The sequence below is a fragment of the Bufo bufo genome, chromosome 2 (genome assembly GCF_905171765.1).
Source record: "Bufo bufo chromosome 2, aBufBuf1.1, whole genome shotgun sequence".
NCBI lineage: Eukaryota > Metazoa > Chordata > Amphibia > Anura > Bufonidae > Bufo > Bufo bufo.
Genome location: NC_053390.1, coordinates 318,858,360 through 318,882,059, shown reverse-complemented (window position 1 = coordinate 318,882,059; position 23,700 = coordinate 318,858,360). Strand labels below are relative to the sequence as shown.

The following is a 23,700-nucleotide window of genomic DNA, read 5'->3' as shown; positions in this document are numbered from 1 at the left end:
CTGTAACAAAAGTCCCTATAGAAGAGCAGTATTTGTGGAAGAAGGTATATCTCACCCCTGCTTCGATCTGTTTTTTTTGGGGGGCAACTGGTATTTCACACCAGTAGAAATTATTTGTTCCAATAGCGTTTGTCACTATCTGTAGCTGCAGTAACGCAGCAAAACTGCAAACAAATGCTGCACTACCCAAATGCACTATATAGAAAGTATATTATTGGTATACAACACCCCTGCTTCAATCAGTTTTTTTGGGGGGCAACTGGTATATCACACCAGTAGAAATTATTTGTTCCAATGGTTTTGTTAAAGAAATAGAAAGTTCAGCAGCTCTCACCTGCCCCTCCTTCACCTGTGAGCACGGATAACCCAAGTCAGGCCCGGGCGGCACAATGCAGAAAAAAGGGTTGATGGAATCCAGCTTCACTATGATAAAGGAATCTTTTATTTTGCTTGCGGTAAAATCTCATCCATTAGTTACAAAAAATAGTATTAATCTTGTCTACGCGTTTCGGGCTACCAGAGACAATTCCAGCCCTTCCTCATGACGTAATGGTTTTGTTACTATCTGTAGCTACGGTAACGCAGCAAAACCGCAAATAATTGCTGCACTACCTAAATGAACTATATAGAAAGTATATTATTGGTATATAACACCCCTGCTTCAATCAGTTTTTTTGGGGGACAACTGGTATATCACACTAGTAGAAATTATTTGTTCCAATAGTTTTTGTCACTCTGTGAGCTGAGGTAACGCAACAAAACCGCAAAAAAAAAATGCTGCACTACCTAATGCACTGTATAGAAAGTATATGGGGGGTATTCTTTAGTAACATTTGTCATATAAGGAAGGATTACGGTTTGAGAGAAAAGTCAATAAAAGAAGCTGTTTTCTTTTACACCAATAAATTTGCTGGAAATGGATCTGAGGAAAACAGAAGGGCTATGCAAAAAGCAACTCAGGCTTAGGGCTCATTCAGACGGCCGTATGCTGTCCGCAAAAATACTGAATGCTATCCGTTTTTTTGCGGATCCGCAAAAAAAATGAAACATGTCCTATACTTGTCCGTGAAAATCAGGACATGGCCCCATTGAAGTCTATGGGTCTGTAAAAATACTGAATGCTATCCGTTTTTTTTGCAGATCCGTTTTTTTGCGGATCCGCAAAAAAACGGATAGCATTCAGTATTTTTGCGGACAGCATACGGCCGTCTGAATGAGCCCTTATTCAGATTTTTTACTAGATAAGGCCCAGTAGACTTTTTTTTAGGGGACAAAAATACTACTAATTGCTAGCAACTATTACAGTTGTGTTCAAAATTATTCCACCCCCAATGCTGTAAAGGGTTTTAGGGAATTTAGTGTACATTTGTAATTGTGTTCAGAATGAAATCTTACAAGGACTTTTTAAAGAACCAAATGCAACTAAAATGACATTTTTTTTTGTAATACAGTATTAAATGTTTTTTTTTGTGATTTCTTCATTGACACAATTATTCAACCCCTTAAAGACTACCACTCTTAAGAACAGAGGTTCATTCAAGTGTTTTCGATCAGGTATTGAAAACACCTGTGGATGTCAAGGAGCAGCAATCAAGCATAATAAGCACCAATTAGACAGATTTAAAAGGACTGTGATACTCAGCTCCTTCTAGACATTTACTGGTGTGTTTACAAACATGGTGAAGTCAAGAGAATGGTCCAGGAAGACAAGAGAAGAGGTGATTTCTCTTCACAGGAAGGGCAATGGCTATAAGAAGATTGCAAAGATGTTAAACATACCAAGAGACACCATAGGAAGCATCCTTCGCAAATTCAAGGCAAAGGGCACTGTTGAAACGCTACCTGGTCGTGGCAGAAAGAAGATGCTGACTTCGACTGCTGTGCGCTACCTGAAGCGCAAAGTGGAGAAAAGTCCCCGTGTGACTGCTGAGGAACTGAAAAAAGATTTGTCAGATGTGGGTACTGAAGTTTCAGCTCAGACAATAAGGCGCACACTGCGTAATGAAGGCCTCAATGCCAGAACTCCCAGGCACACCCCTTGCTGTCTCCAAAGAATAAGAAGAGTCAACTGCAGTATGCCAAAAGTCATGTGGACAAACCACAAAAGTTTTCTGTGGACTGATGAAACAAAATTAGAACTGTTTGGGCCCATGGATCAACGCTATGTTTGGAGGAGGAAGAAGAAAAGAACACCTTGCCTACTGTGAAGCATGGCGGGGGGTCAATCATGCTTTGGGGCTGTTTTGCTTCTACAGGTACAGGGAAGCTTCAGCGTGTGCAAGGTACCATGAATTCTCTTCAGTACCAGGAGATATTGGATGAAAATGTGATGCAGTCCGTCACAAACCTGAGGCTTGGGAGACGTTGGACCTTTCAACAGGACAATGATCCCAAGCATACCTCCAAGTCCACTAGAGCATGGTTGCAGATTAAAGGCTGGAACATTTTGAAGTGGCCATCGCAGTCACCAGACTTAAATCCGATTGAGAACCTCTGGTGGGACTTAAAGAAAGCAGTTGCAGCGCGCAAGCCTAAGAATGTGACTGAACTGGAGGCTTTTGCCCATGAAGAATGGGCGAAGATACCCGTAGATCGCTGCAAGACACTTGTGTCAAACTATGCTTCACGTTTAAAAGCTGTTATAACTGGAAAAGGATGTTGTACTAAGTGCTAAGATTGAATATCTCTTGGGGGTTGAATAAAACTGATAATGATGTGAGCACAGAAAAGACATTTGTGGTTATTTCATTATAAATGTTATGTTATAATTTGTCTGACTTACAAGTGCCTCTTTGATTTAATTGTAAACAAGATGACTGAAATGATGAAAATCAATGTCAAACTGGCCAAAACACTCAATTTCAGTGGGGGTTGAATAATTTTGAACACAACTGTATATCACATCAAGACCCAAAAAAAGATATATTAAAGATTCAGACATCACGAGGGCTAATTACTGAAAATCCGGATCAAATTAAGTTGAACCTTCTGGAGTATTTTTCAGAAATGTATCAATCAGACAAGAACATCCTTAAAGAGAAGATGGAGGTCTATTTAGACTCTATCATTCTTCTGAGGATTTCAGAGGAACAGCGGAAGGCCCTTGAGAGATATATAACCCTTCAGGAGTTAGAGGATGCTCTCCGGGCATGTCCATTATTATTTGACATATATATTGAACCTCTAGCTGTCAGGGTGAGACAAGACCCCCAATTAAAGGTTTTAGGGTATTAGGGGGGGAGGAACGTATATTTTTTTACGCAAATTATGTCCTATTTTTTATAGATTACACAAATGAGACTTTGCCAAGAATAATCCAAGCAGTTAGCGCATTTGGGGACGCTTCTGGCTTTGATACCAATTGGTCCAAAACCAATCTGATGTTATTGGATAATTTTTTAATTATCCAATGAGGGATCACAGAATATGCCCAAGGTTTCGAAACTATTTGAGTATCTGGGTGTAAGAATCTCCCCTAGACTTGAAGAATATACACAGCTTAATTTCTTTCCAGTGATCTCCAAGATAAGATCTAAGATTATAATCTGGAGAATAGGCTTCCTCCAACTAGAGCGGACAGAATCTCGTTGGTTAAAATGGTAATTTTGCCTCAACTGCTATATGTAATAAGAAATTCACCTATTTGGATTGCTGACAAGTTCTTCAAATTAATGGAGAGATTGGTCAATGATCTAATTTGGGGAAGGAAGAGAGTAAGGTTAAAACTGGAGTATATGTATAAGCCACTGGAGCGTGGAGGTTTAAATCTTCCATACTTCAGAGTGTGGAGGTGGCAGCAGCATCAGGAGGCCACAGAGTGGCACAATGACAGCGTGGAGGTGGCGGCAGCATCAGGAGGACACAGAGTGGCACAATGACAGGATGTGGAAGTGGCAGCAGCATCAGGAGGAGGCCTCAGGGTGGCACAATGACAGTGTGGAGGTGGTAGCAACAACAGCATGAGGAGACCACAGAGTGGCAAGGTAACATAGTGTTGAGGTAGCAGCAGCATCAGGAGAACACAGAGTTGCAAGGTGAAATAGTGTGAATTTGGCAGCAGCATCAGGAGACAACAAAGTGGCAAGGTGACATAGTATCGAGGTGGCAGCAGCATCTGAAGACCACAGTGTGGCAAGGTGACATAATGTGGAGGTGGCAAAAGCATCAGGAGACCACAGAGTGACAAGGTGACAGAGTGGGGAGGTGGGAGGCAATACCAGTACCAGCTGAAGATGGTGGGTGAAAGAAAGAACTTGGCATCAGATGTGTGGCATCAGGAGGGTGGCAGCATCAGAATAGTAGCTGAGGCAGATAGCCAGAAGAAACCAGTCTCTTTTGTCAAAGTGTTGGTGTGGCACCATGGATGATCTAGTCTGATGTATTAGGCATTGGTGGGTGGATATACTGGCTGTTCCACGCCTGATTCATCTTGACAAAGGTCAGTCTCCTCCATATTTTGGGTGGACAGGCGAGTTCTTCTTGGGGTAACTATGGCCCCCTCCACACTAAACACTCCGCTCTGATGCCACACTACTGGCCGGGCAGGACAGCTTTTCCAGGGCAAACTCTGTGAGTTCCGACCACAATTCCAGTTTACCTGCCCAATAGTCCACCGGATCTTCAATGAGGGGTGGCAGAGTGTTGTCAAAGTATGCCCCCACTTGCTGGTTCAGGTCCTGCTTCAGGTCTTGCTGCTGCTGGTGGGTAGTTTCTTCATTAGGCGGGTGAAGAAAGCTGCTCATCAGCGACTCTAGACTCAAGTTGCTGCTGATGGAGCTGGAACTGCTCTTACCCCCCACCCTCCCACAGCAACCATGGCAAAGGAATGTGAGCGCAAAGGGCTCCCCGGTCAGACTTGTGAGAGGATGGATGATAGCGCAGATAGGCAGCAGCCAACTCGCAACATAGGATGTCTCTATAGTAGTTAAGTTTGTCCTCCCTCTTAGCCGGTGTAAAAAAGGAACCCATTTTGGACCGGTAGCGATAGTCCAACAAGGTGGAGAGCCAGAAGTCATCCCTCTGCTGAATGGTTCGGCTGTCACTATGCAAGCAAGTAAGCATGCATCGGGCCATTTTTACAATGGACTCGAAGGGAATCCATGCCTCCATCTCCACTGCATACCGCGACGGTGTGTCTGGGTCCTCTGCCTCCTCTTCCTCATCGCCCTGTAGCTCCTCTGGCTGCTTCTGCTCCTCCTCTCCTGTAACCTGTGTAGCAAAACCACCCATTTCGCTACACATTGCTTGTGCTTCCAATGTCCTCCTCCTCCAGTTCAGTACCCACAGGGCTCATGTGGCAGTGAGATCTAGGCACCACGTCTCCAGTCCCCTGACCAGCCAGATTTTCCAGCATCTGTTCCAGGACATGAAGCAGTGGAATGACATTGTTCATCCCATAGTCCTGGCGACTGACAAATAATGTGGCCTCCTCAAAGGACCTGAGCAAACGGCAGGTGTCACGCATGAGCTGCCACTGGCTGACATCGAAATTACACAGAGGAGTACTCCTGTCCTCTTGGATCATCAATAAATCGTTTATGGCCTTTCTCTGTCCGTATAGTCGGTCCAGCATATGGAGGGTGGAATTCCAACACATGGAAACATGCCATTCTGCTGCTGCAGCTCCAGGAGGGTGTGCTTTGCGATGTATGAGTGGCTGAAGTGCATGCAAAGTTTCCTGGCCATTTTTAGGATGTCTTGCAGATGGGTGGAAGATTTCAGGAACCGCTTGACAACCAGATTGAACACGTGTGCCATGCAGGGCACATGGCTCAGCCCTCCTTGAAACAGAACCAACACCATGTTCTTCCCGTTATCAGTCACCATGGTACCGATTTTGAGTAGTCGCAGAGAAAGCCAGGATTCAAAAGTGCTTTAGAACATATAACTGCACCGCTGAACGGCTAATACAGTATTTTTCGCCCTATAAGACGCAGTTCCCCCCCGCCACCAAAGTAATGCATGGAGGCTGATATTAGACGCATGGGGGCTGATTTGAGAGGTAATGGGGCTCTTATCTGAGATCTGATTTGGGGTCATTCACATTGGAGTCAGATCTGAGGTCTTATTGGGGTCTTATTAACATTCAGGGTCTGATTGGGGCTGTGAGCTGAGATCTGATTAACATTGGAAGTCTAATTCTAGGTCTGATTGTTTTTTTCTTATATTTTTTTGCCACTAAAAGAAGCCAAAAAGGGCTGTAATTTTCTCACTTCACCACACAACAGCAAGTGATTTTTTTTTGTGCCACTAATATTGTTGAGCGAACCGAACTTTTGGATTTTTGGACCCCGGACCCGAACATTTCTGTAAAAGTTTGGGTTCGGTGTTCGGCGATTTCTTAGCGCTTTTTGAAAGGCTGCAGAGCAGTCAATCAACAAGCGTTTAACTGTGTGCCCTCAGAAGCCATCACAACCATGCCTACTAATGGCATGGCTGTTATTGGCCAGTGCAGCATGTGACCCAGCCTCTATATAAGCTGGAGTCACATAGCGCTGCATGTCACTCTGCTGTGCTCAGTGTAGGGAGAGGATGCTGCTGTGGTGAGGGAGAGAATAGGACAGAATCTTTAATCAGAACTCCAATTGAACTCAGCGATCTACATAGGGTTCGTTGTGTGGGTGCAGTGCACAATCTTTTTACCCTGCCCAGTGACAGAGAAAAATACATTTTTATCGGTCAGTTAGGTGGGCGGCAGCGGCCATTTTATGCAAGCTCAGTGCACCTGCACTGCATATGTCCTTTAGTGACATTCAAATCCAAGCTTGAAATACTTCAATAAAAATCAGGTTTGAAAAAAAACACCCTTTTTTAGCAATATCCTACATCTGGTGCCTTTTCAGCATTAGTCAGTGAGCAATTTAAGCTAGAAATACAGCTATAATTTTCTGGGTTTTTAAAAACACCCTTTTTGGGCAAAATACACAATTTCACAGCTCTTGCTGCATCTGCACGTGTGAAATGCAAGCGTGATATACTGCTGTCATATTTAGTTAGTAAAAAAAAAACACCTTTTTGGGCAAAATACCTAATATTGCAGCCTTTGCTGCATCTGTGATTGTTATAAACACGCTTGAAATACTTCAATAATTTTCTGGCTTTGAAAAAACACTAATTTTTTGCAATAGCCTTCATCTTGGGCCTCTGCCGCATTAGTCAGTGTGCAATTTAAGCTAGAAATACAGCTATAATTTTCTGGCTTTTAAAAAACACCCTTTTTGGGCAAAAAACACAATTTTACAGCCCTTGCTGCATCTGCACGTGTGAAATTCAAGCGTTATATACAGCTGTCATATTCTGTTAGTAAAAAAACACCCTTTTTGGGCAAAAAACGTAATGTTGCAGCCTTTGCTGCATAAGTCATTTTGAGATACACCCTTTACATACTGTGGTTCTATTCTGCTATTAGAAAATCACCCATTTTGGGCAAAAATCTTTAATTGAGGCCTAGTCTGCATCTGTATGTGTGAGATACAGCCTTTAGATACTGTGGTTTTATTCTGCTATTAAAAAAACACCCATTTAGGGCAAGAACCTAAATTTGAGAAATATGAGGAGAGAGTCAAATAAGGGACGTGGCCCCGGTCGTGGTGCTGCTGGTGGAGCTCCTGTTGCAGGGAGAGGACGTGGTCGATCTGTGCCAGCTACACGCACAAGTGAAACACCTTCCTCAGGTGCGAGTAGGCGACATAACCTGCAGCAGTATTTGGTCGGGCCTAATGCGGCTCTATGAATGGTGAGGCCAGAACAAGTACAGGCCATAGTAGATTGGTTTGCTGACAGTGCCTCCAGTTCCTTCACATTGTCTCCCCCCAGTCTCCTGATGAAAGATCAGAGATGGCACCGGCAGCCGCTGTCCATCAGTCTTTCACCTCACCCCCTTGCAAATCAGCCAAGCAGTCTGAGCCCCAAGTCATGCAGCATTCTCTTCTGCTTTTTGATGACTCTGTTAGCAGGGTTTCCCAGGGCCATCCACCTAGCCCTGCCCCAAAAGTGGAAGAGATTGAGTGCACCGATGCCCAACCACTTATGTTTCAAGATGAGTAAATAGGAGGACCATCACAGCACGTCTCGGATGATGACGAAACACAGGTGCCAACTGCTGGGGCTTTCGAAAGTGTGCAGACCGACAAGGAGGGCAGGGGTGAAAACTGGGTGGAAGATGATGTTGAGGACGATGAGGTCCTTGACCCCACATGGAATCAAGTACATGCGAGTGACCGGTGTAGTTTGGAGGAAGAGGCGGTGGTCGCACAGAGCAACCAGCACAGCAGAAGAGAGAGCAGGGTGCAAAGCGGAGCGGCCGTCCCCTAGACAGTACGCCTGCTACTACCCACCGCAGAAAGGGACCAAGCACACCAAAGCCAGCTCCAATGAGTCAGTGGCGTGGCAGTTTTTCAGACAATGTGCAATTAGTGCCTGAAGAGAGGCATAAACGTTCTCAACCTGCATGACCAGGCATCTAAGTGCAAAGTACGAGCTGCAGTGGAATAGACACCTCAAAAAACAAGAAAGGTCTCTGGCTCCTCCTGCTTCCTCTTCGGCTGCAGTCTCGGCCTCTTCATCCACTTCTGGAGTGACAGTGCCACCTGCCACCCCGCAAACAGAGGATCTGCCAGCAACACCACCATCTGGGTCACCAAGCATCTCCACAATGTCCCACAGAAGCGTTCAGCTCTCCATCTCCCAAACACTGAAGCGGAAGAGGAAGTACCGCTCTACCCACCCACGATCCCTGGCCCTGAATGCCAGTATTTCAAAATTACTAACCTTTGAAATGCTGTCATTCCGTCTGGTGGAGATGGAGAGTTTTAAAAGCATTATGGCGGTGGCTGTCCCACAGTACGTCGTACCCAGCCGCCAATACTTTTCCAGGGGTGCCATCCCTTCCCTGCACAACCAAGTGGGGGACAAAATCAGGTGTGCACTGCGCAACGCCATCTGTGGCAAGGTGCACCTCACTACGGATACGTGGACCAGTAAGCACGGTCAGGGACGTTATATCTCCATAACAGCACACTGGGTAAATGCAGTGGTGGCTGGGCCTGAGGCGGATAGCAGTTTGCCGCATGTCCTTCCACCACCGAGGATTGCAGGGCGCTTCAGTTTGCCTCCTGTTGCTTCCTCCACCTATTCCGCTTCCTCATCCTCTACCGGCTCCTCATCCGGTCAGCATAACACCTTCACCACCAACTTCAGCACAGCCAGGGGTAAACGACAGCAGGCATTTTTAAAATGTATCTGTTTGGGGGACAAAGCCCACACCGCGCAGGAGCTGTGGATGGGCCTTGAACAACAGACCGATGAGTGGCTGGTGCCAGTCAGCCTCAAGCCCGGCCTGGTGGTGTGCGATAATGGGTGATATCTCATAGCAGTTCTGGGACTAGCCGGTTTGACGCACATGCCTTGCCTGGTGCATGTGCTGAATTTGGTGGTGCAGAGATTCCTTAAATATTACCCCGATATGTCAAAGCTGCTGCATAAAGTGCGGGCAGTCTGTGCGCGGTTTCGGCGTTCTCACCCTGCTGCTGCTCGCCTGTTAGCGCTGCAGCGTAACTTTGGCCTTCCCGCTCACCACCTCATATGCGACATGCCCACAAGGTGGAACTCCACCTTGCGCATGCTGGTCAGACTGTGCGAGCAGCAGCAGACGATAGTGGAGTTTCAGCTGCAGCACGCACGGGTGAGTCGCTGTGCGGAACAGCACCACTTCACCACCAATGACTGGGCCTCCATGCGAGACCTGTGTTCCTTGTTGCGCTGTTTCGAGTACTCCACCAACATGGCCAGTGCCGATAACGCAGTTCTCAGCGTTACTATCCCACTTCTTTGCCTCATTGAAAAAACGCTCCTGGCGATGATAGAAGAGGATGTGGCACAGGAAGAGAAGGAGGAAGAGGGATTATTTCATAGGGTTTCCGGACAGTCATTCACAAGTGTCTCCGAGGGTGGGTTCCTGCACCCACAAACACCAGGTACACAATTGTCCAGCCATGGCACAGTTCTGGAGGATGAGGAGGTGGAGGATGAGGAGGAGGAGATTGAGGAGGAGGAACCATGTTCACAGCAGGGTGGCACCCAGACCAGCTCATGGCCATCACTGGTGCGTGGCTGGGGGGATACAGAGGACACAGACAATACACCTCCCACAAAGGACAGCTTTTCGTTGCCTCTGGGCAGCCTGGCACACATGAGCGACTACATGTTGAAGTGTCTCCGCAACAAGTTGCCCACATTCTAACTTGTGCTGATTACTGGCTGGCCACTTTGCTGGATCCCCGTTACAAGTTCAACATACTGTCCTTAATTCCCTCACTTGAGCGTGATCGTAAGATGCGCGAGTACAAGCGCACGCTGGTAGACGCGCTGCTGGTGACATTCCCACCTGACAGCAGGGGGACAGTGGAAGCACAAAGCGAAGGCAGAGGAGGAGAAAGAGGTCGCCAACGCAGCTGGGGCACCGCAAGCACCTCAGAAGGCAGGGTTAGCATGGCCGAAATGTGGAAAAGCTTTGTCAGCGCGCCACAACAACCAGCACCACCAGCTGATATGGAACGTCTTAGCAGGAGGCAGCATTTCACCAACATGTTGGAGCAGTATGTGTGCACACGCCTACACGTACTGAATGACGGGTCTGCCCTCTTCAACTTCTGGGTTTCCAAATTGGGCACATGGCCTTAGCTTGCCCTTTAGGCCTTGGAGGTCCTGGCCTGCCCTGCAGCCAGTGTATTATCTGAACGTGTGTTTAGCACGGCAGGGGGCGTTATCACAGACAAGCGCAGCCGCCTGTCCACAGCCAATGTGGACAAGCTCACGTTCATTAAAATGAACCAGGCATGGATCCCACAGGACTTGTCCGTACCTTGTGCAGAATAGACATGTATACCGGCCTTACCCAGCCATTGTTATACTACAGCGCAATTGCTCATTGTTGTATTTTTGATATTTCCCATTCTTTTGGGGTGTACCCTAATAAAAAAAATCTAAATAAAAAAATTTAACCAAAAACAAGTGTTGGCTACCTCGTCCTTCTCCACCGCCGCTTCCACCTACACCACTACGTCCACCACCTCCTCAAACTCCCACTCTTTATGGACCTCCACCTCATAAATCAAGTTTTTTTTTTATTTCTAAGTATTTTATTTTCATTTCACCAATTGGTCTGTTACATTTTTGGGTGAAATTCACCAATTTTTGGGTGTGATATACCACTGCTATACCTAGTAGACAAGTAAAAAAATTCACTAATTTGTCTGTTACATTTTCGGGTGAAATTCACCTATTTTGGGTGTGATATACCACTGCTATACCTAGTAGACAGGTGAAAAAAAAATTACCTATTTGTCTGTTACATTTTCAACTACCTAGTTGACAGCTTAATAAATTTAACAAATTTTTCTTTTTCATTTTTGATTGACATTAAACAATTTTTGGCTGTGATAGACCCCTGCTCTGCATAGGCGACAGGGACCGAAATTTTCAAAAATAATCTGTTCCATTGGTAGGTGACATTAACCCATTTCTGGATATAAAAAACCCCTGCTCTGCATAGGTGACAGGGACTTAAATTTCAAAAATTCGTCTTCAATTGGCCTTTTCCTTCGATCCTTCTGCTTTAATAATTTGTCCCACATTTCTACTTCATTCCATTGCAGCCATTGACCTCCCTTGGATGAGGTCTCCCTTTCTCACACTCCCTCTCTGGCGTGGAACCCTGATTCGCCGTTAACCATGATCAACATGGTAGGCTCAGAAAAGATCATTGAAATTTGATAGAGAAGATATCCAAATGGATGGTGGATGTCACAGGAACATGCGATCAGGCAGAAGTTATTTAGAGTCAACAAAGCGGCAGCAGGGCCTCTCCTGGCTGACGTTTCCAAATCCAAAATACCCCAGTGACATTCACTATAATTTTTTATTAATCATTCAAATAACAGGGCATCTTAAGAGTCCTGTATTGTTATTTATCGTCACTACCTCCCCGAATTGCCGCGTGCCCCCTCCTTTACTTCAGATCTTCCGTTTTAATAGCTTCTCCCACATTTACGCTCAATCACAATTAAATTTCATCCATTGATCTCCCTTGGATGTGGTCTCTCTTTCTCACGCTCCCTCTCCGGTGTGGAACCCTGATTCGCCGCCAGCCATGATCAACATGGTAGGCGCAGAAAAGAACATGGAAAGTTGATAGAGCAGATATCCAATTGGATCGTGAACATCACGGGGACGTGCAACATGGTGGGGCAGTATGTTTGAACACGCCTACACTAACTGACTTATTGTTCTGCCCCTTGCATCTTCTGGGTCTCCAAATTGGTCACATTGCCTGAGCTTGCCCTTTACGCCTTGGAAATGCTGGCCTGCCCTGCAGCCAGTGTATTTTCTGAACGTGTTTTTAGCACGACTGGAGGTGGTTATCACAGGTTATATTTCCAAATGTTTTGGGGTGTACCCTAATTTAAAAAAATGTAAAACCAAAAAACTGTGTAGACTACCTCCTCCTCCTCACCTACACGGCCACATCCACCGCCTACTCAACCTCCTACTCCATATGGACCCCGTCCTCCTAGATCATGATTACTATTTTTTATTTTTACGTACAGTACAGACCAAAAGTTTGGACACACCTTCTCATTCACAGAGTTTTCTTTATTTTCATGACTATGAAAATTGTAGATTCACACTGAACGCATCAAAACTATGAATTAACACATGTGGAATTATATACATAACAAACAAGTGTGAAACAACTGAAAATATGTCATATTCTAGGTTCTTCAAAGTAGCCACCTTTTGCTTTGATTACTGCTTTGCACACACTTGGCATTCTCTTGATGAGCTTCAAGAGGGTAGTCCCCTGAAATGGTTTTCACTTCACAGGTGTGCCCTGTCAGGTTTAATAAGTGGGATTTCTTGCCTTATAAATGGGGTTGGGACCATCAGTTGCGTTGAGGAGAAGTCAGGTGGATACACAGCTGATAGTCCTACTGAATAGACTGTTAGAATTTGTATTATGGCAAGAAAAAAGCAACTAAGTACAGAAAAACAAGTGGCCATCATTACTTTAAGAAATGAAGGTCAGTCAGTCAGCCCGAAAAATTGGGAAAACTTTGAAAGTAAGCGCTATTTGACCATGAAGGAGAGTGATGGGGTGCTGCGCCAGATGACCTGGCCTCCACAGTCACCGGACCTGAAGCCAATCAAGATGGTTTGGGGTGAGCTGGACCGCAGAGTGAAGGCAAAAGGGCCAACAAGTGCCAAGCATCTCTGGGAAATCCTTCAAGACTGTTGGAAGACCATTTCAGGTGACTACCTCTTGAAGCTCATCAAGAGAATGCCAAGAGTGTGCAAAGCAGTAATCAAAGCAAAAGGTGGCTACTTTGAAGAACCTAGAATATGACATATTTTCAGTTGTTTCACACTTGTTTGTTATGTATATAATTCCACATGTGTTAATTCATAGTTTTGATGCCTTCATAGTCATGAAAATAAAGAAAACCCTTTGAATGAGAAGGTGTGTCCAAACTTTTGGTCTGTACTGTATTTTATGTTATTTAAAGTAATTTCCCTATCCACATTTAACCACATTTTGATGCCATTTGCAGCCCTCTAGCCCTTTCCATTACATTTTTACAGCCATTTTAGTGCTCAAAATTTCGGGTCCCCATTGACTTCAATGGGGTTCGGGTTCAAGTTCGGCCGAACCCGAACATCCAGGTGTCCGCTCAACTTTTAGCAACTAATACATGCCAAAAGTGCTTTATAACATAACTGCCCCGCTGAACAGGCCCTTACTTTTTACCACTTATACACTCCACAAAAGGCTTTAGAACGTATAACTGCACCACTGAACGGCAAATAATATATATTTTTTGCCACTAATACACGCCGAAAAGGGCTTTACAACAGATAACTGCACTGATGAACAGCAAATAGGCACTTATTTTTTTCCACTTATACACGCCACAAAATGCTTTAGAACATATAACTGCACAGCTAAACAGCAAATATATTTTTCTTTTGCCACTAATACACAACAAAAAGGACTGTCATTTTCTCACTTCACCACACAACAGCTAATAAGACCTTTTTTCCCCCACTAATACAAGCCAAAAAATGCTTTAAAACATACTATATAACTGCACCGCACAAGGGCAACTAAGATGTAGAAATATTTCTTTGTAATAATTCCTGTTAATGGCTGTATCAAACAGCACTTGCACCCCAATAGCAAGAACGGTTTGCTGGAATTACAGAGCTGTGTAATGGCAATTTGGACCCCAAGACAGTGCAGCAAGGTGTAATTGGACTGTTCCTATTACCCAGGCTGTAAAATCCCCTACTTAACCCTGTTCTGCTTTAATCCTGTGAAATGATTCCTCCCTATCCTATCCCTGAACTTCTATACAGCAAAATAAAAGTTTTAAAGTCTTTTCTACCACTGTCCCTAGCGCCTGCTGACGTCTCTCCCTGCACTAAGTACATTGGAAAATGGCTGAATCTTAGATGGCTGAGGCTATTTATAGGGCTGTGACATCACAGGACTGGCTGGCTGCTGATTGGCTGCACACATGGCATTGTGGGTGATCCCTCGTTCCCAGAGTTTCTTTCTCCATGTCCAAACACGTGCAGCTGCCATTCTAGGAAAAAAATCGGATGCGTGAGGAAATTCGGATTCGGTGCAAATCAAATTTTTCCTGAAATTCGGATCTAATACCACCTTTTCAACTTTGATTCGCTCATCTCTATTCTCGAGTTGTGATACATCCATCAGTTTTTTATTTCTGGTTTATAGAAAGCAACTTTTAATTGAATGAACGCCAATTTTGAGTAATTTTTGCCACAATTGTAACAGCAAGATATCAAAAACCTGCTGCATTTTAATTATAATGACTAAACAAGAAATGTATTATGACATATTACTTACAAATGCTGATTGTAACGGTTTTTCTTACAGGGAAAATATCTGTTAATAGGCTATAATAAGGCCTCCTGCACAAGTTATTGCTATGTGTATGGAGCCTGTAGCATACAGAGTCCCTTTGTTGCCATAATACGCAATTGTAGGCAGCTTGATGGAACAGCACCATATTCTTCAGTAGATGCAGATGTACAATACAGTAAGTTTGTAGTTTGCATAACAACTTCTCAATATTATCAGTAGTGTTGAGCAAACTGAAGTATTCAAAGTAGACTTCGATCCGAATTTCAGGGAAAATGTGACTTGCTGCGAAGCCGAATTTCCCCACGCTTCGTGTTAGCGAATCAATTTTCCCTGAAATCACGGTTAAAACAATAAAAATACAAACACATCTCGTCCATTTGTGCAAGAAGAGGCTGCAAGATTTTGTGCGTTGTCTTCAATCAAGGTGGTTGCCGCAGGCCTCAGGACACAATCAAATGGATAAGGTGAATGTTTTTAATTTTTTACGGGATTAACCCTTGAAAGCCCTGAATATTAATATCAGATGTCACGATCAGCGATGAACATGGTATCTGTGAGGTTCAATGACGGGGGGCAGCGCCATCGCCATTCCCCATCAGTGCGCTCGCTACATACAAAAAAATGCACTTCAAGGCAAAGTAATTAGTCACGAAGTGGATTTATTTGTTAAATTCAGCGAATCAGCCGAATCGAATTCTCCATAACTTTGCTCATGTCTAATAATTATCAGTACAAGACTTCACAAGCCGGAAGTCTGCTGCTTCCCTTCTACTGTATCTTAAACATAACACAAAGGCTCAGATTAACATATCTAAGCAAAAAATCTGCCTAAAAAAGTGTCGCAAAATAAATGGTACATCTAGGGTTTTTAAAAAAAAAATTCCGACCTGCTCAAAATATGGAAGGGGAATAGCAAAAAGTTGGCAGAGCTTTGCAGAAAAGGTGTAAAATAAACTGCAATTCAGGGTCCGCGCTTGAACTTCATCAGTAAGGAACAGTTCACACACAGCAACACTTCCACAAGGCGATTTTATCTCGATTCCAAACAATTCCAGCTCCTCGGTCTCAATATCCACCAGCAATCACAGCTATTTTATCCTTTAAAAGGAACACAACATAGTGCAATACCCATGGGTTATTTAAACACTACCTATGGGCAAATTGATTTTATATGTGATGTGAACAAATGTCGATCTTGTAACTAAAATAAAATATGTAGTGTTTCAACAACCCGTGGATATTGCACTATGTCTAGTTTCTTTCAAAGGATAAAAGAGCTGTGATTGCTGGTGGATATTGAGATCGAGGAGCTGGAATCGTTTGGAATCGAGATAAAATCGTCTTGTGGAAGTGTTGCTGTGTGTGAACTGTTCCTTACTGATGAAGTTCAAGCGCGGACCCTGAATTGCAGTTTATTTTGGTTAAGAAAGGAGAAAAGACCTACTCCTGTTTGGGACTGCTGCTGATTGTGCCGCTTGGAATACCACACAAAATATCTTTAGTTATTTTCAGAAAAGGTGTAAGCCTATGGAACTGTACTTTCCTTGTATTCATTTTTTAAGATGGCTGTAAATGTGTTACCGTCTTACCGCCTCTTTATAAGTGACAAATCAACCACTGACAAGGTTAGTAGGTATGGTAATTTGACTTAACAGATTTGCCATTAGAGCCTATGATTGGAATATTACTTTATGGGGTTTGACTCAAAAAGACATCCAATATCTAAGAACAGGATAACTGATAAATGTATGGTCACTGGGATTCAACCAACTGGACCCCCACATATCATAGCAGCAGGTATCCCTAAGTCGCGCTTGTGAAAAAAAAACTGATGTGCATGCACCACACCTAGCTATCTCTGTCAGTCCCATCGAAGTAATAGGAGCAGTAATAACACAGGGGTTTGTACTTATGATCAGTGAGGGTCCCAGTAGTCACCTATCATGAGGATAGGTGATAAATATTAGCGGGCCAACACCTTTAAGGGTTCACAATGTTAGACCATCATTAAAGAAATATTGGAAATATTCCAAAACATATTAGGATCTGTTATGTTTACTTTATTCATTAAGCTGCACAATTTTTGGAGGTTCACAAGCCAGCACATAAGTAGGACACCATGGGGGGAAGGCTCAAAAATATTCAATGCTATTTAGTACATTTTCTACAAAATTGCTAAAAGAGCATGGCAGCTCAATGGTTATCATTAGTGCCTTTAGGTGCTGGGTTCCTGGGTTCAAACCTGACCAAGGACAACATCTGCATGGAGTTTGTATGTTCTCGTGTGTTTCCTCTGGGCAACCTGGTTTTTCCCTATACTCCAAAATCATACTGACAGGGAATTTAGATTTTGAGCCCCATTGGGGACAGCTTGATGCTAGTGTCTCTAAAGTGCTGTGGAATATAGTAGCGCTATATAAGTGTGCAAAATATATAAAAGAGAGTACCTCAACATTGTTGCTACTGACTGACTTCTTGAGGATTCTATCTCTGTATGCTGAGTGTATGTGTATATATATATATATATATATATATATATATTATACACACACATAATTTAAATCAATGTTTTTCATTTAGCTCTTGTATGAATTGATAATTTTAAGCCTTATATTTTAAGCATTTTAAAGTTACCTCCAATAAGTGCAACACCATTTCTTAATGCATTAGTTAACTTTTCTCCATTATGCAATGTTCCAGAATGATCTGCAATAGGAAAATAAAGTGGTTAGAAAAAAATTAATCCATTAGTCGTATATTTCTGGTAAAGTTATAACTCAATAATAAATTATCAACTGTGAACATACTGTAATGCTGAAAATATGCAAAAAGTTAAAAGTTTCACAAGTGCAATCATATAGCAGGAGTGAAATGGGTTTATAATAAAGTAAAAAGATGAGAAAATAAAGGATCCATACTTTCTAAAATGAAGCCGTTAAAATGCTGCCACTGAGAATTGTTCTGAAAGATAACACTCAAGAAAGTGGGAGAGAATCAGCTTATTCGTAGGACAAAGATTGTAAGCACCATATAACAGAGTGAAATAAATGGGCAGTTGCAAATCTTTCACTGAATCCAAACAAAATACAAATATACAGCAACCTTTATAATTGTGTAATATTTTTATTAATTTTAAACTGTATTACTGAATATTTAAAATGGTAAGGATGGTGCAAAAAGGCACCCATTTTGGCAAACAATAGGTATTACAGCAAAATATTATACTTTTGTAGGTATTATTTATCTTTAAAGGGACATTATGTGAAATGAAGGTAGCTGCAGAAAATATTATAAAATATAAAATCCAAATCTTATGATATCTCCCACCAATGATCCAGTAATTCCTGCTGGACTTAGTCTACTTTTAATGGAGTGATAATAGTGTCATGCATCCACGTGACTGCTGCAGCCAATCGCCAGCGTCAGTATACATGATATCTGACTGCAAAGGCCAGTAATCTGCTGCATTTCATTGTGCAGGAAAAGTAAACAAAGACCCCTGAGGACTACTGGAGCATCAGTGCTAGAGAGGGATTTAACAGGTAATGTTTTATTATTTAATTGCAAAACATTGTCTTCTTTTATTTCCCTTTCTTATATTCTTAGACAGTCCCTTATGTTTTCCTGAGGATTATTATTATTATTATTTTATTATTTTATGCATTTTATATAGCGCTACTATATTCCGCAGTGCTTTACATACATTATCATCCAACTGGATGGACATACTTCTTCTGTTTATGTGCATCAATGCATATGTGCTTATGACACCTGAAATCAATACGGGCTGTCAGAGGAATAACATTGATTATTATAGTCTCCAAGAGGTGCTGTAATGCTGTCAGTCTTCCAGAAGGCAGGGAATGATGAGAGAGAGCTACAAACAGAGCTTTATTTGTGCGTATTTTGTTACTATCCTAAGTCATGTAGGCTTCCAACAGTATAATAAAAAGCAGTCATTTAATCCGCCATCCTCTATTGACCCAGTCCCAATCTACAAAGCTGGCAAATGAGCTTCAAAAATAGGAATGTCACCTTATTGTGTTTTCTCTACTGGCCAGAGTGAAAGTTGGAAGAGTTCATGAACAATCAATTATAACAATAAAAACAATATAAGCATAATAATACTAATACTAATACTAATAATGATAATAATAATAATAATAATAATAATAATAACAACAATACATTTAAGTAACAAGCCATATTATAAAAAAAAAAAATTATATTCCCTGGTAGTCTGAACGGCAAAACCGGGAATAAGAAGCATCTTTCTTTAGGCAAGTTTTTATTTTATTTTACCAAATGACCCATTTAATCATTGATTGAAATTACCTGCAAGTGAGTGGGTTGTTTCTCCAGATCCTGCATCCTCTCCATTTATGGATCCACAACTAGACTCGATAACATGTCCCTTTATTATTATTTGAGAAGTAAAATTGCTTTTGAAAGCTGTCTTTAGTGGTACAATGTTATTAAAACGCACAGCAGAGAGGCATCCAATAAATCCATTAACACTGGCCTTCAGTGTCTCTAGGTCAACCTCAATGTCATCTGCTTCAAAAATAATACCATAGTTATAATATTGTACATATTTATTTTTGCAGATATAACACAGCTAAAAGGAATGATTAATGCATTAAGTAAACAATGGCCAGAAAATGTTATATTTTTCAATACTTTTCAATGGCATTTGTCACAAGATATTCCTTTTAGTTTTTCTACATCTGTACAACAAAGCACATTTTATAGATGTCAATGAAAGTAACTGGATGAACAATCAAAAATCATATTGTTTAAAAAAAAAATGGAAAAAAACTGATGCTTTAACAAAGTGCAGCAATACCACTCAATACTAAACTGAATTACATATGGTATGCATTGGGTTAGCACTATACTACAAAATAAAAGCTATATCCCCATAGATATTTTTACGCTTTGTTTGGATGTGGAAAACTGGAGACTTGGCAAGTAAAACATTGAAAAACATTGTAAAACATTCTATTGGTGGGTCTTTCTAAGAAGACTTGTGAATTAATACACTCATGCAAAAAAAAAGAAAAAGAAAAGAGCTGCATAGAATACCATATGCAATTTTAACTCCTTAAGGACCCTGGGATTTTCCATTTTTTTCGTTTTTGGTTTTCACTCCCCGCCTTCCCATAGTCCTAACTTTTTTTATTTTTCCATTCACATAGCCTTATGTTATGAGGGCTTATTTTTTGCGGGACAAGTTGTACTTTCTAATGGCACCATTTACGGTAAAAATGCAATTCTGATAAAGTTTTTTTTTTACACTGTACACTATGCAGTAAAATTGACCTGTTATCTTCATTCTCCCGGTCAGTATGGTTCCAACGATACCACAATTGTATAATTTTTCTTGCGTTTTAATACTGAAAAAAAGAATTAAAACCTTGGAGGAAATTTTTTCATAACCATATTCGGACCCCTATAACTTTTTTGTAGCTATGTGTACAGGGCTGTGTGAGGGATCTGTTCTTTTCAGTGATAATTTTAAGTGTGTGCGACTTTTTGATTGCTTTTTATAAAAAAAATGGCAAATTGGCAGTTTTAATTTTTTCCCCCTGTACGCCATTTGCCGCATGCCATTAATATTGTTATATTTTAATAGTATGGGCATTTTCACACGCAGCGATGCCCATTACGTTTATTTTTTTTTATTAGTTAAGTATTTTTATTTTTATTTTAAGGAAAGGGGGTGATTTGAAAACTTTTTTTTACTTTTTTTTTAACTTTTTTTAAGTCACCTTGAGTGACAATAACTGGCAATCATTCGATTGTCCATAGTATTCAGTGATGGGTAAATAGCCATCATTGAAGACTTAATTTGCACTATATCAATACAAGGCTGCCACCTAGTGGCCTGTATTATTATATATACATCTAATTGACTCTGAAGCTGGCTTGAGGCATCTGAAAGGTAAGATGTATGCGATCAGCCTTAAAATAGTAGAGACCCCGCAGCTAAATTGCCCGCTGCACACGCGAGTGGGTGCCATGTTTAGGGATCGGACCCATGACGTACAGCTATGTCATGGGTCCTTAAAGGGTTAAAGAAAGCCAGAATATTTATGAACATCAACAATGTTTTAATAAATCTACAAAGTTAATAAAGGAGCACAAAATTTATAAGTATCATTAAAATACCCTATTTAAATGCACTTGATGCACATGAGTACTTTTGCTATTTAATAGAGCACAGCCCAAAAGCAATACCTAATTATATATATACCTATATATATATATATATATACAAATACATACAGTCATGGCCATAAATGTTGGCAGTCCTGAAATTTTTCAAGAAAATGAAGTATTTCTCACAGATAAGTATTGCAGTAATCGTTAATTTCTAACGATAATTTGTTTTCCCTTAGCCCTAACAGCAGCACAGATGGGTTAACTGCCCCTGTGGACTGGTAGGACCAGCGGAATTTTAATGAGCCCAAGAACCAATAAACGATCTTCAGCTCCCTGAAAGGGAGGAGATCACCCCCCAGCCCACCGTGTTTTTAACAAGCATAATGTATCTAGGGTGGGATATTTGTGTGCTGCTGTTAGGACTAAGGGAAAACAAATTATCGTTAGAAATTAACGATTCCCTTACGTCCTACCAGCAGCACAGATGGGGAGATAGCAAGAAGAATCCCCTAGGGAGGGTCCTCATGCCTGGCAGAACTAAGAACAGTCTGCCCAAAAACCGAAAACTCTGCCATCCTAGCATCTATCCTATAATGGGAGATGAAGGTTGACTCAGAGCTCCAGGAGGCCGCCTTACAGATCAACTCTAAGGGGAGGAGTCTTCTCTCCGCAACCAAGGTGGAGACCGCCCTAGTAGAATGGGCTCTCACAAACTCAGGAGGATCTAAGGATTGGGAGACGAAAGCTTCCATAATGGCCTCCTTGATCCAGCGACTAATGGTGGCTTTAGACGCTTTACGGCCTTTAGACTTACCGGCAAACAGGATAAGAAGATTCTCATCTATCCTGAACTCTCTAGATCTATCCACATAGATCTGGAGGCATCTTGAAATATCCAGCGGGTCTCTAGCTGGAGTATCAGAGGAGGAGGCTGTAAACAAAACTGGTAAAGAGATTACCTGATTGATATTCTGGAAAGTAGGCACCTTAGGCCTTGAAGTAGTGTAAAAACTTCAGGAGTACTCTATCCTGTAGGAAAATAATGTACGGGTGAATTGCAGAGAAAGCCTGCAATTCAGAAATTCTTTTGGCTGAAGCTATAGCCAGAAGAAAGACCATCTTTAGAGTCAAAAATTTGAAATTTACCTCCTCCAAGGGCTCGAAGGGGGGAGATGCTAGCCCCCTGAGCACTACTGAAAGATCCCACTGGGGGATAGGTTTCAGTATAGTAGGCTTTAGTCTTTCAGCTCCCTTCAGGAAGCGTTTAATGAGTGGGTCCCGAGAATGTGGCCTGTTGAGACAGGCCGAGATGGCATAAACCTGTACTTTCAAGGTAGCTGGAGATAGGCCTCTATCTAATCCATCTTGAAGAAATTGAAGTATCGCAGGAAGGGGCGGATCTGCGGACGCCACCTGTCTGGAATCACACCATGCCACGAAGATTCTCATGATCCTGGAGTAGGCCTTCTTTGTAGACTCTGCTCGGGAATGCGACAAAGTTCTCAGGACCGACTCGGAAAGCCCTTCTAAGTTGGGAAGGGACTGATCAACCTCCAGGCTGTCAGGTTGAACCTGTGCAGATCTGGGCAGAGGTGAGTGTCCCACGACACCAGGGTCTGCTCCGGGGGGAGTCTCCAGTATTGTCCCCGACTCATCTGAATGAGCTGGGTAAACCAGGATCTTCTGGGCCAAAACGGTATGATGGCTATTACCGAGGCCTGATCCTGACGGATTTTCATCAATACCCTCGGTATCATGGAAAACGGAGGGAAGATGTAAGCCAGCCTGAACCTCCACAGTATTGACAGAGCATCTATCGCCAGGGGGTTGTCTTCCCTGTAAAGGGAACAGAACCTCAGCACCTTGGCGTTGAACCTGGTTGCCATGAGATCCACTTCTGGCATACCCCATCTGTGAACTAACTGCCTGAAGATCTCCGGATGCAGAGACCACTCCATGGTCGGTAATCCTCGACTTAAGCGGTCCGCTATCATATTGAGGGAGCCTCGAATATGAACGGCAGATAGATGGGAAAGGTTCGTCTCTGCCCACCGAAGAATTACCCCGATCTATGACAGAAGGGGCAATGATCTTGTGCCTCCCTGTTTGTTTATATAGAGAACTGCAGTCATATTGTCTGACTTGACTTTCACTGCTTTGCCCCGGATCTGAGGGGCAAAGTGAAGGAGGGCTAGCCGGATAGCTCGCATCTCGCGAAGATTGGAGGAAAGATGCCGCTCCAGAGGAGACCAAGATCCCTGAATTGGGGATCCGTCCAGGTGAGCGCCCCAGCCTACAAGGGACGCGTCTGTAGTCAATATGACCCAAGCTGGTTGGGTCATAGACTTCCCTGGTGGTAGCTGAAACCACCATCTGAGGGAATTCCGGGTTTGACCGGACAGGGAGCACAGGGAATCTAGCCCCGCAGGGCTGCCGTTCCATAGGTGTAAGACCTCCGACTGAAGAGGACGGAGGTGCCATAGCGCCCAAGGGACTGCATCCGCAGCCGCTGACATGAGCCCCAGCATCTTCATGAGAGTCCGGATAGAGACTCGACGAGGGACATAAAGGACCTTTGCTAGGTCCTG

General features: G+C 42.8%; 1 protein-coding gene across 4 annotated transcripts in view; it reads right to left on the bottom strand.

Annotated features, from left to right (window-relative positions):
* Positions 1-23,700, bottom strand: part of LOC120989087 (contactin-associated protein-like 4) — a 434,442-nt gene that overhangs the window by 10,400 nt on the left and 400,342 nt on the right. For 3 of the 4 annotated variants that reach the window (XM_040416966.1, XM_040416969.1, XM_040416968.1), the window contains 2 exons: positions 19,283-19,501; positions 17,582-17,653 (listed from right to left, as the gene is read on the bottom strand). In XM_040416966.1, the coding sequence (XP_040272900.1) occupies positions 17,582-17,653; positions 19,283-19,501 (291 nt within the window). The remainder of the gene's footprint in view (positions 1-17,581; positions 17,654-19,282; positions 19,502-23,700) is intronic. The other variant, XM_040416967.1, reaches the window with a different exon arrangement.